The sequence below is a fragment of the Ovis canadensis genome, chromosome 5 (assembly GCF_042477335.2).
Source record: "Ovis canadensis isolate MfBH-ARS-UI-01 breed Bighorn chromosome 5, ARS-UI_OviCan_v2, whole genome shotgun sequence".
In the NCBI taxonomy this organism is placed as follows: domain Eukaryota; kingdom Metazoa; phylum Chordata; class Mammalia; order Artiodactyla; family Bovidae; genus Ovis; species Ovis canadensis.
The window spans coordinates 51039460-51055033 of record NC_091249.1 but is presented as its reverse complement, the minus strand read 5'-3'; the positions used below and the strand labels follow the sequence as shown (position 1 = coordinate 51055033).

The 15574-nt window shown below is 56.9% G+C and overlaps 1 protein-coding gene across 1 annotated transcript in view; it reads right to left on the bottom strand.

Moving 5' to 3' along the window:
- The window catches only part of UNC5A (unc-5 netrin receptor A), a 64622-nt gene that overhangs the window by 7233 nt on the left and 41815 nt on the right, over positions 1–15574 (bottom strand). Inside the window, exons 2-6 of the mRNA XM_069591753.1 lie at positions 8442–8675; positions 2628–2771; positions 2274–2377; positions 1915–2095; positions 356–520 (exon numbers count right to left, since the gene is read on the bottom strand). Of these exons, the coding sequence (XP_069447854.1) occupies positions 356–520; positions 1915–2095; positions 2274–2377; positions 2628–2771; positions 8442–8675 (828 nt within the window). The remainder of the gene's footprint in view (positions 1–355; positions 521–1914; positions 2096–2273; positions 2378–2627; positions 2772–8441; positions 8676–15574) is intronic.

The window sequence follows — 15574 nt, the reverse complement described above, 5'->3', positions numbered from 1 at the left end:
AACAGGCCTCACAAGCCTGGTGTCCCCACAGGACTTGTATGTGCACTTGGGGGACAGGGCAGAGGTAAAACTGTAGGAGAGGATGGGAAGGGGTTTGGGAGACGATCCCAGAGGCTTGGTGTGCACGGTAAAACCACCGACGTATGCAAGTCTCAGGGTAGGTGTGGGAAGTATTGGGGTGTATGTGGGCACATGTTGGGTGTGTTAGGGATGGGGGGTCCCCCAAAGGTTCTGAGCTTTGAATAGAAGGTGCAGCCTGTGGCAGGGGACTGACTCCCTGAGCCATCACTGCCCCGGGGCAGGGCAGGGCCAATCCTGGCAAACTCAAGAGGGCTCCTGGGTGGAAAGGACTCACTGTGCACACAGAGGTCGCTGGTACAATTGCGGGTATCCAGGTCAGCGCCTTGGCACTCCTCGCCTCCATTGCGGGGTGCGGGGTCTGAGCACTCACGGCTCCGCCAGTGGGTACAGTCGAGCCCACAGGCTGACCACTTGCTCCACGGGCTCCAGCTGCCATCCACTAGACATGAGACAGACACGGACAGAGAGGAGATGGCATGGTCAGCCCAGGGAGCTATAGCCCAGGCTGTCTGCCAGCGTGGTCCTGCTGGGCAGCCAGACCTGGTGCAACGCCAGGGCCAGGGCCAAGCCTGCCAGTCTGCAAGCCCTCTGGTGTCCAGTGGGCCTGGATGACGCATGCTAATGACAGGAGGCACAATGACGCTGGGCCTGCTCGGCTCTCCCCACACCAGGGGCCGTCCTGGCCCTGGGGCAGAGAGGGCCCTCAGTTGCACGATGACCCCTTGATCCCAGGCGCGGGTGGCTCTGCAGTACCAGGCTGGGCCCTGCCCCACATGGACTGTCCCTGTCCCGATGGTACCTCAGACCCTTTGACTTGGCCCCTCCACTGAGGCTGAGCCTGCACACAGACTGAGCCCTGCCTCTGATCACACTGAACCCCATCCTGGCCTTGGACTGAGCCTGGCCCTGCGTGCGGGTGGGTGGGATGGAGCCAATGGGGAGCAGGCTGGTGGGCACGATGGAGCCAGGGCACGGAGATGGCGTGGTGAAGAGCGATGCGGGAGGTGGCGGCCGCTGGTACCTGGGCACAGGGTGGCGCAGGCTGTTTTCTGGACATTCTGCCCCTCACAGAAGGCGCCCCCGTTGAGAGGCGCCGGGTTGGTGCAGCTCCGGCTCCTTTTCTGCCAGCCGCGCCCACAGCTGGCGCTGCAGACAGACCACTCAGTCCACGTCGACCACCCACCGTTCACTGGCCGGACAGAGAAGGACTGGGTCAGGGAGCGGGGGCTTCCTTGGACACACTGGCCCAGGGGCCAGAGCAGGACAGAGGGGTTGTGAGCTGAAAGTGGGCAGGCTGCAGCTGGGCTGAGAGAAAAGCCCTGGAAGGGAGGCCACGCTTCTGCCCTTCTGCCCTCTGGGGCCTGGCAACGCCTGCTCCACAGCCCCTTTCCTGGTGGGCACTGCAGGCGCTCAGGACAGCCAGCCCTAGCTGCAGCTCCCATACGCTCCTCCAACCCAAACCCCAGCCTTTTCAGGGTGACTCCAGCACCCCTCCTCCTGTCTGCTCCTGGGGGTGCCCGGGTCACTCTTCCACCCTGGGTGTGTCGCTTTTTTAGACTTCCATCTTGTCCCTTCATCTCCTCCTGCACCACGTCCCCTGACCACAGGTAAGCCAAGGGATGGTCTGACCACCAATAACACCTCTGTCCAGACAGGCCCTTCCGCTCCTCAACAGCCACAGCCAGCCCTTTCCCCATCCTCCCCCATCAGGCCACGGCCCGGTCAGCCCGGTCCTGGCTCTGCAGGGAGCCAGCCATGTGTGGTTGCCGCAAAGGCACCCCAGTGCCTCGCCTATGCCCAGAGCCCTTCCACCCCGCCAGCACCGGGGCCCACCATAGACGATGACAGCAGCGGAGGCGCTGCGGCGACGAGCCACAATGTTCTTGGCCACGCAGGTGTAGTTGGCTGTGTCGGCCAGGCGGGCCTGTCGCACCACTAGGCTGTGCTCCCGTGTGATGTACACATTGGGGTCCATGGATGGGTCCACAAGGTCCTCGTTCCGGAGCCACTCCACCTGGGGGAGGGAGCCATGCCACTGCCCCGCCTGACTGTGCTGGCCCTGCCTGGAGCGAGTGTGGCCCCGGGGTGGGGGGATCAGCCTGGAAGGCTGGGCAGGGCGGGGCTGAGACCTGGGAGCACTGCCCACCTGGAGCGGCACTGCCCACCTGGAGCGGCACCGCAGCCCCTCTCACCTCGGCTGGGGGGATGCCCTCCGGTGGGCGGCAGGGCAGCACGATGCCCTGCTCCAGCGACACCTCCTTGGCCAGTGGTTCCTGCTCAAAGTTCTTCCGCAAATCTGGGGGCAGAACAGAAGCGTCTCCCTGGCTGAGTGCTGCAAGTTGGGTCAGCCTGGCTGACCCTGTCTGCTGGTCCTGCAAAGACTATGGCCCAGGGCCAGGAAGAAGCGTCCAGTGCCCAGGGGGAACGTAGGGGGTGGCTGGGCGGCATCCGTAAGCACTCCCTCCAGCCGTCAAGGCAGGGCCTGAGGATTTCTTATGGGACCTCCTCCCAGGTGACACCCTGAGGCCCCTCGGCCCCGGACTCACAGGCAATGCGGATATAGGCCTTCTGACTCTTGGTGGTGCCCGAGGAGCTCCACGCCACGCACTGGCACCAGAACTCCTCCAGCCCGAACACCTTCTCCACCTGCTGCCTCGACACATTGATGCGGACCTCCATGGAGGGCAGTCCTGAGAGGGGAGGGGCGGGAAGCAAGGGCGTGTCTCGAGCATGGTCCTCATGGGCCAGTCCCCTGCGGCGTCCCGGCACCACCACAGACACTCCCTCTGCTGAGCAGGAGAGCTGGCGGACACTGGGGGCGGTCCTCTGCCTGGAAAAGGGGCTCCAGGGGAAGTCCCTTTGTATCTCCTGAAAGTCAGGAGTGGGTACTTGGTCACCCAAGGCCTATCTCCCTGGAGTCAAAAAAAGTCAGGAAAGGGGTTTCCTGCTCTTTCAGAGATAGTCACAGAGGAACCTGGGGCAATGGAGGCTGACCTCTAAAGGACCCCAGGCAGAAGGGGAGAGGCAGATAGGCCAGCCCTGGCGGCCATTGTGGGTAAAAGCGAAAGGTAAGGAGGGATTTAGGGCTTCCCTGGTGGCTCAGATGGTGAAGGATCTGCGTGCAACGCTGCAGACCCGGGTTCGAGTCCTGAGTCAGGAAGATCCTCTGGAGAAGGAAATGGCTACCCACTCCAGTTTTCTTGCCTGGAGAATCCCATGGGCAGAGGAGCCTGCTGCTGCTAAGTTGCTTCAGTCGTGTCCCGACTGTGTGCAACCCCATAGACGGCAGCCCATCAGGCTCCCCCATCCCGGAGTGGGTTGCCATTTCCTTCTCCAATGCATGAAAGTGAAAAGTGAAAGTGAAGTCGCTAAGTCGTGTCCGATTCTTAGCGGCCCCATGGACTGCAGCCTACCAGGCTCCTCCATCCGTGGGATTTTCCAGGCAAGAGTACTGGAGTGGGGTGCCATTGCCTTCTCCACAGAGCCGCAAAGAGTCGGACAGGACTGAGTGACTAACACTTTCACTTTCACGGAGTTATCTGGCTGGCCTCCTGGGGTTAGTAGGTAGATCCTGATGTGTGATGATATAATAACAGCTATTAACAAGATAATGACAGTGATTATGTAGTATGATAATAGACCCCTGGGGCTTAGACAGTGTTTCCCGTGTGCTGGCTTATCTTCTCCAGTCAGCTCCCTTGGAGGTATTTGCTCCCATTCTGTGGATGGGGAAACAGGCTCATAAAGGGAGTGACTTGCCAGAGGCACCCAGGGCTGCCAGCTGTCTGAGTCCAGAATGTGTTCAGAGTTCATGGGAGTGGGGGGTTGGGGTGCTAGGGGTGCCTCTTGTACCAGGAGAAACACTGGTGATGGGGAGAGACAGCCCACAGAGAGGAAGCTGGCCTGTGAGGGTGTCTGGGACCTTCTTTATCCTGTATGGACTGGGCCCGAAGGATCACTTCTCAAGGGTGGACACAGTACCCAGCCCCCACACATCTGCCACACTCAGAACCAGGTGTGGGTTGTCTTGGGAGGGTCCAGGCCTCTGAGGACCCAGAAGGGAGGGGGGACCCCAGCCCTCCTCCGGCCCCCTGGCCCTTAGCTGAAACCAGTGTCCCCAGGAGTGAGAAAAGACTGTTTGTTTCCAATTCCTCCTCCTGACCCCAATTTCCCTCGGGTCACTGGCTTATCAGAAAGAGGGAGAGAGGCTGGTGCTTCCATTGTTAACAGAGAAATTCAATTAGGGCTGCCTTGCAGGAGGAGCAGCGGCCCAGCTGAGCAGGCAAGCCAGGAGGCTGTTTTCTGTCTTAATTTCTCTAAACGTGTATTTCCCTGACCCTTGCCCAGAACCCGCCTCATGAGTCTGTTCAGCTCCCACACAGGTCCCCAGATATTTCTATCACCCACCTTTGTCCCCTTGCACCGTGAGTTCTCACAGGAGATGGGGGGTCACCTCTGGCTGAGGTCACTGTCGCCGGAGATCCCTCCATTCTGGGCACTGCCTGCCCCATACTCTAAGGCGCTGAATGTGAATGTCCTTAGGGGTGGGGTGAGGGCTGAGAGGTGAGAAGGGGTCCCTCACAGGGGGTGCTATCTGAGAAGGAGCTGTGTACCTACTTGGGGGCGGAGACAGGGTCCTCCCTCTCAGCCTCTGGGGTTAGTGATGGGAGACTTGCTGAACATTCTGAACCAGGTGCTTCTCCTCTCTTGGGTGGACAGGTCTGTGGAAGGACTGCTGCGTCTCCCAGGGTGGTGGGGGGAGCTCACGCACCATCCAGGCAGCTTAGCTCAGGGAGAACAGCACTAAATTTAAAGTGCTCCTATTTCTTCCCCCCTGTCTCCTCCCTCTTCTGTCCTGCCACCTCCTCCTCTCCTTCTTGCTGCCACAAATGAGGGCCAAGTTTGTCCACGAGCTCTAGATCGAGGCAGCGCCCTTGAGCCCCACAAGCTCTGGGGGTGGGGGAGACCCAAGCCGGCTGGGCCTTGAAGTGAGGGGCTGTGCCCTCCCAGCTGCAGGTTGCCGAGCAGCCGGGCTCCCGGGAGCAGTTTCTGGGCACGGCTGTGTCTGCACCTGCCTGGTAAATGGGAGCAGATGCCAGCCTGAGGGAGGGCGGCAGGGAGGTGGGGATCCCTGCTGGCCCAGGCCCGGGAGCATGTCGGGTATGCGCAGGCATGTGAGGGCCTGGGTGTGTGGGAAGGCCCTGGTGTGTGCATGCTGAGTGTTTCTGGGAGGTGGAGGGGTGGGGGTGGGGGCCTCTGAGGCCAAGCGAGTGCGTAGGGTACCTTCTTACCAAACTGCTTTTCATAATCAGTCAGTTTGTTTAACACACAATAAATTATACTCCCAGACCAGTACTTGGTAAATTTCCAACTTTAACACTATCAGTGGGTTTGGGTTTAAGAGTTTTCAGGCTTTGATCCTTTCCCGCTGGTCCCCTGGATGAGGAATCGGGGCAAGCAAACAGGAGACCAGATACTCTCTCCTGGGTTGTCCACTCAGCCATCCCCACCCCCACACAGGGCTCCAGATTTGGGCTGACCTCTGCCTCTGTCATGCCTGCCTGACCACAGCATGCCTGGGTCAGGGTATTGGGTTTGTGTGTATCATGGGTGTCAACCACTGCCTGGGCATCCATTTGTGGGTGAGGGAAACCCATCTCTTTGCCTCAAAGCACTCAGGGGCTTTAGGTTAAGAAGTTAATAAGATCAAAAAAATTCAAATGGGCTGGCCATGGGAGGCCTGAGGTCGGAGGCTCAGAGCAGGAGGGGACCCTGGTGGCCACGGGTGGGATGTGTCTCTGTGAGCTCTGCTCTCCACCTGGCTTGAAGGGAGCAAGGCCAGCAGAGCTTGTGGGACTGGCCTGGACTGCTTTGCAGGCAAGAGCCTGGGTCTCCCCCAAGCCGTGGATACCAGACCTCATGAGGGCAGGAGACAAGGAGGGGTGTATGTGGGAAGCCTGGAAGAGCAGGTTGTGAGCAGTTGGGGGCTGGCCTGGAGACTTCCCAAGAGGTTCCAGAACAGGCCCTCAAGGCTGCAGGGAGACAGGCTATAGTGATTTCCTCTTCCTCACCTGTTCCTTCCCTGGGGGACCTACCTCGGCAGCAAGAGGACTCTTGATGCTGCAAAGTGAGGCTGGGCCCTGGGCATGGGGCAGGAAGACAGGGAAGACCAGGAGCTGGGCTCCAATTTGGTATGAGAAATCTCACAGCTGCCTGCAGCAACCTGCCAGGAGCCCCTCCTCATCCCCATTTTATAGATAAGGAAACTGAGGCCCATTGGGGAAGGGGACCAACCTGCCAGAGAGGCCATGGACCCTATCCATTCCCCTCCCGAGGGTGGGAAGCAGAAATGGATCACTGGCACCAAGAGACTTGTGGGCTGAATTCCTAGCACCTCACCCAGACCTGGCACATGGCAGGTGCTCCGTTGACACCTGAGGACTGCAAGAAGGCTGCTGCCAGCAGCAGGGGTGTGTAAGGCCAGGACAAGGCAGGCTCAAGGACTTGGCTGGGGGTTCATGCTGAGGACCCCGCTGACCCTGCTAGGTTAGGATGGCATGTGACCCCTATGGACCAAAAGACCTGTTTGGAGCCCTGGATGAGTCAGAGCATCTGTAACACGACAGACTGGCTCTGAGGACTAAATCACACACTGCCCAGACTCAGGGCTTGCCTGCTCACACCTGCATTCTTGTGCAAGCTTCTGTGTTCACCAGGGCAGGGCCCCGTCCCCTGGCCTCCCTCTGCCCAACCCTACCTCCCACAGCGCAATGTGGCTGCAGCTTCCTTGTCCCACTGACCACCCCCTCCACCCCCACTTCTGCTGCCCCAGGCCTGGACCTCTGGCCAGCCTGCTGTGCCCTGCACTTGTCCTTTGACCTGCTAGGCATTCCAGGTGGTTTTAAGACTGGGGATGGAAGGCAGCCCTCATTCCGGAATTCCTTCCTGGGCTGCCCAGTTTCTTCTGCCTGGAGCATGGGCCACCGCTCTGGGCCTTGGTCTCCTACCAGCTCTTGGCATCACTGTGAGTTGTTCTGGGTGCTCTCTGCTGGCCCTATGACTCAGACCTCACTCAAGTGGCCACACCCAGCACAGGGTCTGTGTGCTGTGTGTCTCAGGCTGGCTGAGCCTAGGTGGGAAGGGGCTCCCGGCTTAACCTGAGGACTCAGCCTGTGTGTGGGGCTCCATGGAGCATCATGGCAAAGTGAAGTCGCTCAGTTGTGTCCAGCTCTTTGCAACTCCATAGACTATAGCCCGCCAGGCTCCTCTGTCCATGGAATTCTCCAGGCAAGAATACTGGAGTGGGTAGCTGTTCCCTCCTCTAGGGGATCTTCCGGACCCAGAGATCAAACCCAGGTCTCCTGCCTTGCAGGCAGATTCTTTACTGTCTGAGCCACCAGGGAAGGGGGCCAGAAATGAGCTTAACTGGGGTCCAGTTAGTGAGGAGGAGAGGCTGTTGTCGGCTCCACTGGGCCTGTTCTCGCGGAGCACAGGTTCCCAAACAATGGCTCTCTGCCCCCATCCCCAGGGCTGGAGGAGGGAAATGAAGGGGCCCAAAGAAGGAGCACTTCTTGGGTCTGCCTCTCCTGTCAGCCCTCACATGGGCCCCGAGTGTGAAATCCCACAGCACTGTGACCTCACTCCAGAGCTGAATGGGTGAGGTTCCTGGGTGGCCCCAGTGCCCCCGGCATCCACTCCACCCCCTTCCCCCTGAGCCCTGATCCACCTATCTGCCTTCAGGCCTTTGTTGGCTCTGTATCTTTTCCTGGGTCGCCTGGGACACCCATCCCCTCTTCTTGCCCAGACCAGGGTTACGCGTTCCTGCCCTGAAGAGCCCACCCCGGCAGCGCCAGCTCCCAGGACTGACGGCGAGGTCACTGTGCCGCCCACCCTCTCTGTGGGGTTGTATCTCCAGCTGGGGAGGGGTTGCTCAGGGAGTGAGTGCACCAACAAACCATCCCGGAATTGAGGTCTGTGAGCTCTTCTGTCATCTGGGACCCACTCTTTCCAAACCTTTCTCTGCTGGCACCACTCACCAGGCAACCAACCGCTCAGATGGAGCGGCCAGGACCCGCCCCACCATCCGCAGAGCTCCCTGGGATATTTTGGTGGTGAGGCTTCCTTTTTACTCCCCCACCAAGTGATGAAGAATGGTGAAGGTAGGCCTCCCAGAGATGACTTTGGTGTGTACACAGGGGGTCCTGCCCACACAGAGCTGGTTAGTTTCACCCTGGCCTCTGCTCTCGAGTGGGCAGCAGGGCCCCCTCTCTGAGCCTCCACTGCCTCGGGGGCTGAGATGCCCCCCCGCAAGTCCCCTCCCCCCACCATGTCCCTCTTCCCTCGCCCCTTCCTGGCCTTACCACTGCTCCCGTCCGTGCTGCGCTCAATCACGTGGTCCACCTGGCGCACCCACTCCCCGTTGCACTTGAAGAAGATCTGTGTGGCGGGTGTGGCCTTGCACACCAGCAGCACCGGCTTGTTCTTGACTATGTACACGTCCTCGGGCTCCACCAGGAAGTGGGGAAGCAGGTCTGGGTTGGAGCCGGGCACCGGGTTGGGCACTGGGTTGGCCACCGTGGCACTCTGCTGGGCACCTGCGGTAGGAGCAAACAGGGCCGGTGAGCCAGGGGGTGGGCTCTGCTGGACTTGGTGCCACCTGCCTGCTCAGGGGCCAGGGCCAGGCCATGAGGAGACACCTGTGGGGCCAGGCTCTGCTGCTTCCAGTCCAGTGACCTGGGCTGCTTAAGTGGGCCCTCGCAACCCTCAGGGTAGAACGGGAGGAGCAGCAGCCCTCCCCACCTCTCCAACCCACACACCCCCACCCCCGACTTATGAAGACCTGTGGAGACCTGAAATGAGACAAAGGCGAACGTGCCAGCCTGTGGCGATTGTCAGGGCTCATTACTCCCCTGGTGGAGGTTCAGGGATGGGGGGAGGTGCCAGGGGAGAGCTGGAGGAGGCAGAGGGCCCCGGCAGCCAGGGGCTAGGGGTCTCAGGAGTCCCTTCCTCTGGTGCCGGGCTGCCTGGGGGGCTGCTTCTGGCTTGCTCCCCATTCTTGGCCCCTGCACTTAGTAGGAGCTGAGAAAATAGCACGTGAATGAACCTGTGACAGGTTCGGATGTGAAGGGGTGCTCGTGGCAGTGTGATAGGTGAGGCCACTGTAGTGGGGAGGGGCGAATCGGGGTGAGCCTGGGCTGCTGGGTGGGTGGGTCTCAGGCAGGGTGGAAGCCAGGAAGGCGTGTCTGGGAGCCTGAGCCTAAAGTCTCACTCTTTAAGGAGAACTGAACATGAGTTTCCTTCTAATTTTAACTGAAAACCACAGCTTTCCCACAAGTCATTTGTTGCTAATTACACAGGTAATTGGCTCTGAGGCTTTGGTGGAAGTAAAACCCTCAGCAGTCTGCTCCTCCAACAGGACCCGGAGAGGGTGGGGAGGGGTCGGGGGCAGAGTAGCCTCAGCCTCCACACCCACCAGACAGGACCCCTGACAGCCGGGCCTCTCTCTCAGGGCTGCATTCACTTCCCCCAGCACACACTCCCAACCAACAGGGGCCTCTGGGCATATGGAAGGAAATGCTTGGACTTCAGAGACCCTGCTAGGATGACCTTGGGTGAGTTACCCCTTCTGTGGAGGTCCTGACTGCAGGTCTGGAGGTGCCTCCCGCAGTGGCTTCCCAGCTACACTACCCTCCTCACCTGCAGCCCAAAATCCGTGGAGTGCTTCTAATGGGTGGCCTGGGTCTTTGGGCCCAGGGGGCATCCACACTGCTTTTTCTCTCTTGCTGGTACAGGGAACTTCTCTTTCCAAGCAGGGACTTCCCTCCACTCAAGACTGTGATTTTGGGGAGGGGATCTGTGCGTGGTCTGTAGGTGCCAAGCGGGTGAGCTGGGAAAGTCTGCAGAGGCTGAGAAAACTGCTGTGACTGCAGGTAACCCCCACTCCCCCAACCCCAGGCTGTTTCTCTGCCTGCAAACTGGTGGGGGGGGCGCGGTGTGTGTTAGTCACTCAGCCATGTCCGACTCTGCGACCCCACAGACTATAGCCCACCAGACTCCTTTGTCCATGGGATTCTCCCGGCAAGAACACTGGAATGGGTTGCCATGCCTTCCTCTAGGGGATCTTCCCGACCCAGGGCTCGAACCCGGATCTCTTGCACTGCTGACTGTTTACTGTTTGAGCCACCAGCAAAGCAGGGAATGGTACCCAATTCTTTGGGCTCTCGTGAGGGGGAAAAGGACAAAGGCACAGTGCTCGGTTGATGTCAGTTGCTATCTGCATCCAGAGCTTTTACCTGACAGTGGCAAAGGGCTCCAGCTCCCTCCCAGCAATCTCTTCAGGGATGAGGGCTGACGAGGAAACTGAGGCACAGAGCTTGCCCCCAGTGTCTGCAGCAGTGGGCTCATCCACCTCTATCCCCAGCCTGTCCCCACGCCTCCGTGCATTTTGTGCTACACTGCAATGAAAGCTAAGCTGCCTGGAACCATGCTTGCAGTTGGGAAGACAAGCTCCTCTGGTCCCGCCCCACCCACTCCTGAAAAACCTCCATGGGGCTTGGCCAGTCTGCAGGTGTGTTTTAGGGTGAGGAAGGAGGGGCATGCTGGCAAATGGGAGGAGCCCTCCAGATACTTTACAGATGTGGAGTCTGAGGCCTGAGGGAGAAGACACTTACCCTGTCCCCCAGCTTCAGCCTTGGGCTCTGGGGGGCCACATGCTGACCCTTTGATGTGACATTCACTTGTCACTCAGCAGCCCTGACCCAGGCAGCAGGCTCAGCCAGGGTGAGGCTGAGTTGTGCTCTGGCTTCCCAAGGTCTGGAGGGTGAATAGGAGGAGGGACTCCCAAGGAGGGGCACTGTGGGTCAGGAGCCTCTCTAGATGCCTCCTGGGGAAGCCAGAGCGTCTCTGCAGACCCCCAGGCCACACAGAGCAGAGTCCATGGAGGTGGGGGCAAGCACCACAGGCTCCAGAAGAGACCTGAGCAGCAGATTCTGGGCCTGTCCATGCCCCGCCTTGCACAGGCTCGATGTGATGGCCCAGTTCTGCCTACTGGCTCGGGGCTGGGTGGGCAGGGGTCCTGGCTGGGGAAGGCGTGTGGCCCCCCAGCTTCCCTATCGATCACCGCACCAAGCACTGCTCACGTCAGCCGCCCGCTGAACCCAGCACAATCCCTCATGTCTGCATTTAACTGCTAATGAAAAGTAAATGTACTGTGACCAGTAAGGGACACAGCTCACCTCTCCTGGGCCTCCGCCACGCCACGTGGGCACGGCCTCCCCTCCCCGCCCCCGGTGGGGCACTTATTGGGTGGACCCAGGGGCCCCCTCTAGGCTGCATTATGCCCTCTGGCAAGGACACTGTAAGGCCATGGGTGGGGGTAAATTCAGCCCCTCTTGGGGCTGCTGGAAGCTTCCTGGGTGGTCAGAGCTGGTTTCCCCTCTGTCTGGCCCCAGAGTGCACTACGTGACCTCCACCCTTGTGGTCAGCACTTGTGATCTGCCTTCCCCACTCACCGTCCCAGTTAGGTCTCTCTCCTGGACTAAAGCCCAGTAAGAGCCTTGGGTCTCTCCCTCTCCACATTGCAGGCTGCCAGCACGAGTGATCTTTGCCTTTGACGTGAAACCCTGTATTTGCTCAGGGTCATATGCTATATGATGCCTTCAAAAGGACATGACTTCATGTGCCAGCCTGGGTGGGAGCAGAATTCGGGGGAGAATGACTACATGTATGGCTGAGTCCCTTCACTGTTCACCTGAAACCATCACAACATTGTTAACTGGCTATACCCCAATACAAAATGTATGTTTTGGTGTTAAAAAATAAACAAACAAAAAAAGGCATGACTCCACTCCCTACTGCAGCCTTCCTCCTCTGCTGGCACTCTCCTACCTTTTCCTCAGGGCCAATTCTATCCACTTCTGCAAGAGGACTCCCCCACCTGGCCGATTTCCCCCCTTCGCCTCTAGGACCCATCCTCACTGCAGCTGTTATCACAGGAGAAGCAAGCGTGTGGCCAAGGTCTCTGTCCCCACTCCCAGCCTGTCCTTCCTTGGTCCCTGATGCCCAGCTCAGGCTGCCTAGTGCTGGGGAGGGCAAGTGGGGATTAGGATTTGGGTACCCACTCCTGCTCCCTTCTGGCTGTGAGGTGATGAGCACGGGAGGAAGGCTTTCCCAATGCAGATGCTGGGGCTGTGGGACCGCAGGCAGGGGCAGGGCCCGCCAGCCTCACCCCCCAGCTCTCCAGAAGCTCCGCCTGCCACACCCTGGCCAGGCCTCTCCTATTTGCCCAACCACCCTCTCAGAGTTCAGTTGGAAGACTTCTTTCACTTACTAGTGGATCCCTGATGGGCTCTTGGTTACTGAGAACTGCAGATGGGGCTTTACTGATGCTCGGGGCTTGAAGTGGGAACCCCGCTTCCAGTGAGCCCTGGGGCTGGCCGGTTGGCCCCCATGCATCTCAGGAGGGCTACCTGTCATTGGCCCAGGCAAGACCTGGGCTCCTGTCTGAGCAAGTTCACGGTCCAGTGGAGGAGGCAGCAAGCCCAGTCCTGAATGTGGCACATACCCTGAAGAGAGGCTCAGGGGACAGTGTGGGCACAGGAGCAAGTCGATGAAGAGTATGGAGCCAAGAAGGCATCCTGGAGGAGGTGGCTTGTTGGCTGAGACTTGATGTCTGGGTGGGGGAGTTTCCTTTGGACCTCACAGGGCCGGCCCACTAGAGCCCATTCCACCGAAGGCCTCCCCATCCAACCCTCCACAGCCATCCTGCTTCCCTCCACACACTCCTCACGGGGAAGTCTCTGCATTGCCCTGCACACAACACCCCAGAGGCTTCCCACTGCCCTCCCAGCAAACTCCAAGGACATACGCCCGTCCCCTCTGACTCACCTCCTACGAGTCTTCCCTGCACCCCCTCTGCTCTGGCCGTGCTGCCCGGCTCCTGGTCCTCACACAAGCCCAGCTGTGTCCTGCTTGACAGTTTCTGCTGTCTCCTTCTTCTAAAATCCTTCTCCTCCTGGCCTGGGCACTCTGGGCTCTGCTCAGACCTTCACAGAGGAACTGCCCCAAGTCCCTTGTAGCCCTTATACCCACACTTTCTGAATTAGCACCCCTATAACCTGCTTCTTTGGGACTGTCTTGATCACTGCCTCCTGTACAGTGTTACAAACTTCCATCCACAGTTCTTCAGGCACTCTGTTTACCAGATCTAATCCCATTAATCTATTCATCACCTCCACTGTATAATCATAAGGGATTTGATTTAAGTTGTACCTGAGTGGCCAAGTGGATAGCCCTACTTTCTTCAATTTAAGTCTGAATTTTACAAAAAGGAGCTCATGATCTGAGCCACAGTCAGCCCCAGGTCTTGTTTTTGCTGACTATATAGAATTTCTCCATCTTTGGCTGCAAAGAACATAGTCAGTCTGATTTTGGTACTGACCATCTGGTGATGTCCATGTGTAGAGTCATCTCTTGGGTTGTTGGAAAAGAGTGTTTGCTATGACAAATGTGTTCTTTTAACATTGTATAGGAGGCAGTAACCAAAAACATCCCAAAGAAAACAAAATGCAAGAAGGTAAAGTGGTGTCTCAGAAAGTTTTATAAATAGGTGAGGAAAGAAGAGAAGTGAAAGGCAAGGGAGAAAGGGGAAGATATACCCATCTGAATGCAGAGTTCCAAAGAATAGCAAGGAGAGATAAGAAGGCCTCTCACATGAACAATGCAAAGAAATAGAGGAAAACAACAGAATGGGAAAGACTAGAGAGCTCTTTAAGAAAATTGGAGTTATCAAGGGAACATTTCACGCAAAGATGGGCATGATAAAGGACAAAAACAGTGAAGACCTAAAAAAAGCAGAAGAGATTAACAAGAGGTGACAAGAATACACAGAAGAACTATATCAGGAAAAGGTCTTAAAGACCTCATATCCACGATGGTGTGGTCATTCACCCAGAGCCAGACATCCTGGAGTGTGAAGTCAAGTAGGCCTTAGGAAGCATCACTATGAACAAAGCTAGTGGAGCTGACAGAACTCCAGTCGAGCTACTTAAGATCCTAAAAGATGCTGTTAAAGTGCTGCACTACACATATCAGCAAATTTGGAAAACTCAGCAGTGGCCACAGGGCTGAGAAAGGTCAGTTTTCATGACAATCCCAGAGAAGGGCAATCCCAAAACTGTTGGAACTACCACACGATTGTGCTCATTTCACATACTAACAAGGTTATGCTCAAAATCCTTCAATTTAGGCTTCAACAGTACACGAACCGAGAACTTCCAGATGTATAAGCCGGACTTAGAAAAGACAGAGGAACCAGAGATCAAATTGTCAACATTCTGTGGATCATGGAGAAAGGATGGAAATTCCAGAAAAACATCTATTTCTGCTTCATTGACTATGCTAGAGCCTTTGACTGTGTGAATCACAACAAACTGTGGCAATTCTGAAACAGATGGAAGGACCAGACCACCTTACCTGTCTCCCAAGAAACCTGTATCCAGGTCAAGAGGTAACTGTTAGAACTAGACATGAACTCCTTTCCAAACTGGGAAAGGAGTATGACAAGGCTGTGTACTGTCACCCTGATTATTTAACTTACATGCAGAATTTGTGCATGGTACATCATGCAAAATGCCAGGCTGGATGAATCACAAGCTGAAATCAAGATTGCTGGGAGAAATATCAATAACCTCAGATATGCAGATCACACCACCTAATGGCAGAAAGTGAACAGGAACTAAAGTCTCTTGATGAGGGTGAAAGAGGAGAGTGAAAAAGATGGCTTGAAACTCAACATTCAAAAACCTAAGATCATGGCATTTAGTCCCATCACTTTATGACAGATAGATGCGGAAACAACGGAACAGTGACAGACTTTATTTTCTTGGGCTCCAAAATCACTGGGGATGGTGACTGCAGCCATGAAATTAAAAGATGCTTGCTCCTTGGAAGGAAAGCTGTGACAAAACTAGATAGCGTATTACTAAGAAGAGACAACACTTTGCTGACAAAGAGCCATCTAGTCAAAGCTATGGTTTTTCAGTAGTCATGTATGAATGTGAGAGTTGGACCATAAAGGCTGACTGCCAAGGAATTGACGCTTTCAAATTGTGGTTCTGGAGAAGACTCTTGAGAGTCCCTTGGACCGCAAGGAGATCAAACCAGTGAATCCTAAAAGAAATCAACCCTAAATATTCATTGGAAGGACTGATGCTGAAGTTGAAGCTCCAATACTTTGGCTACCTAATGCAAAGAGCCAACTCATTGAAAAAGACCCCGATGCCGGGAAAGATTGAAAGCAGAAGGAGAAGGGGACGACAGAGGATGAGATGGCTGGATGGCATCACCGACTCAATGGACATGAGTTTGAGTGAACTCCGGGAGTTGGTGATGAACAGGGAGGCCTGGTGTGCTGCAGACCATGGGGTCGCAAAGAGTCGGACACGACTGAGTGACTGAACTGACTCAATGGACATGAACTTGAGCAAACTCAGAG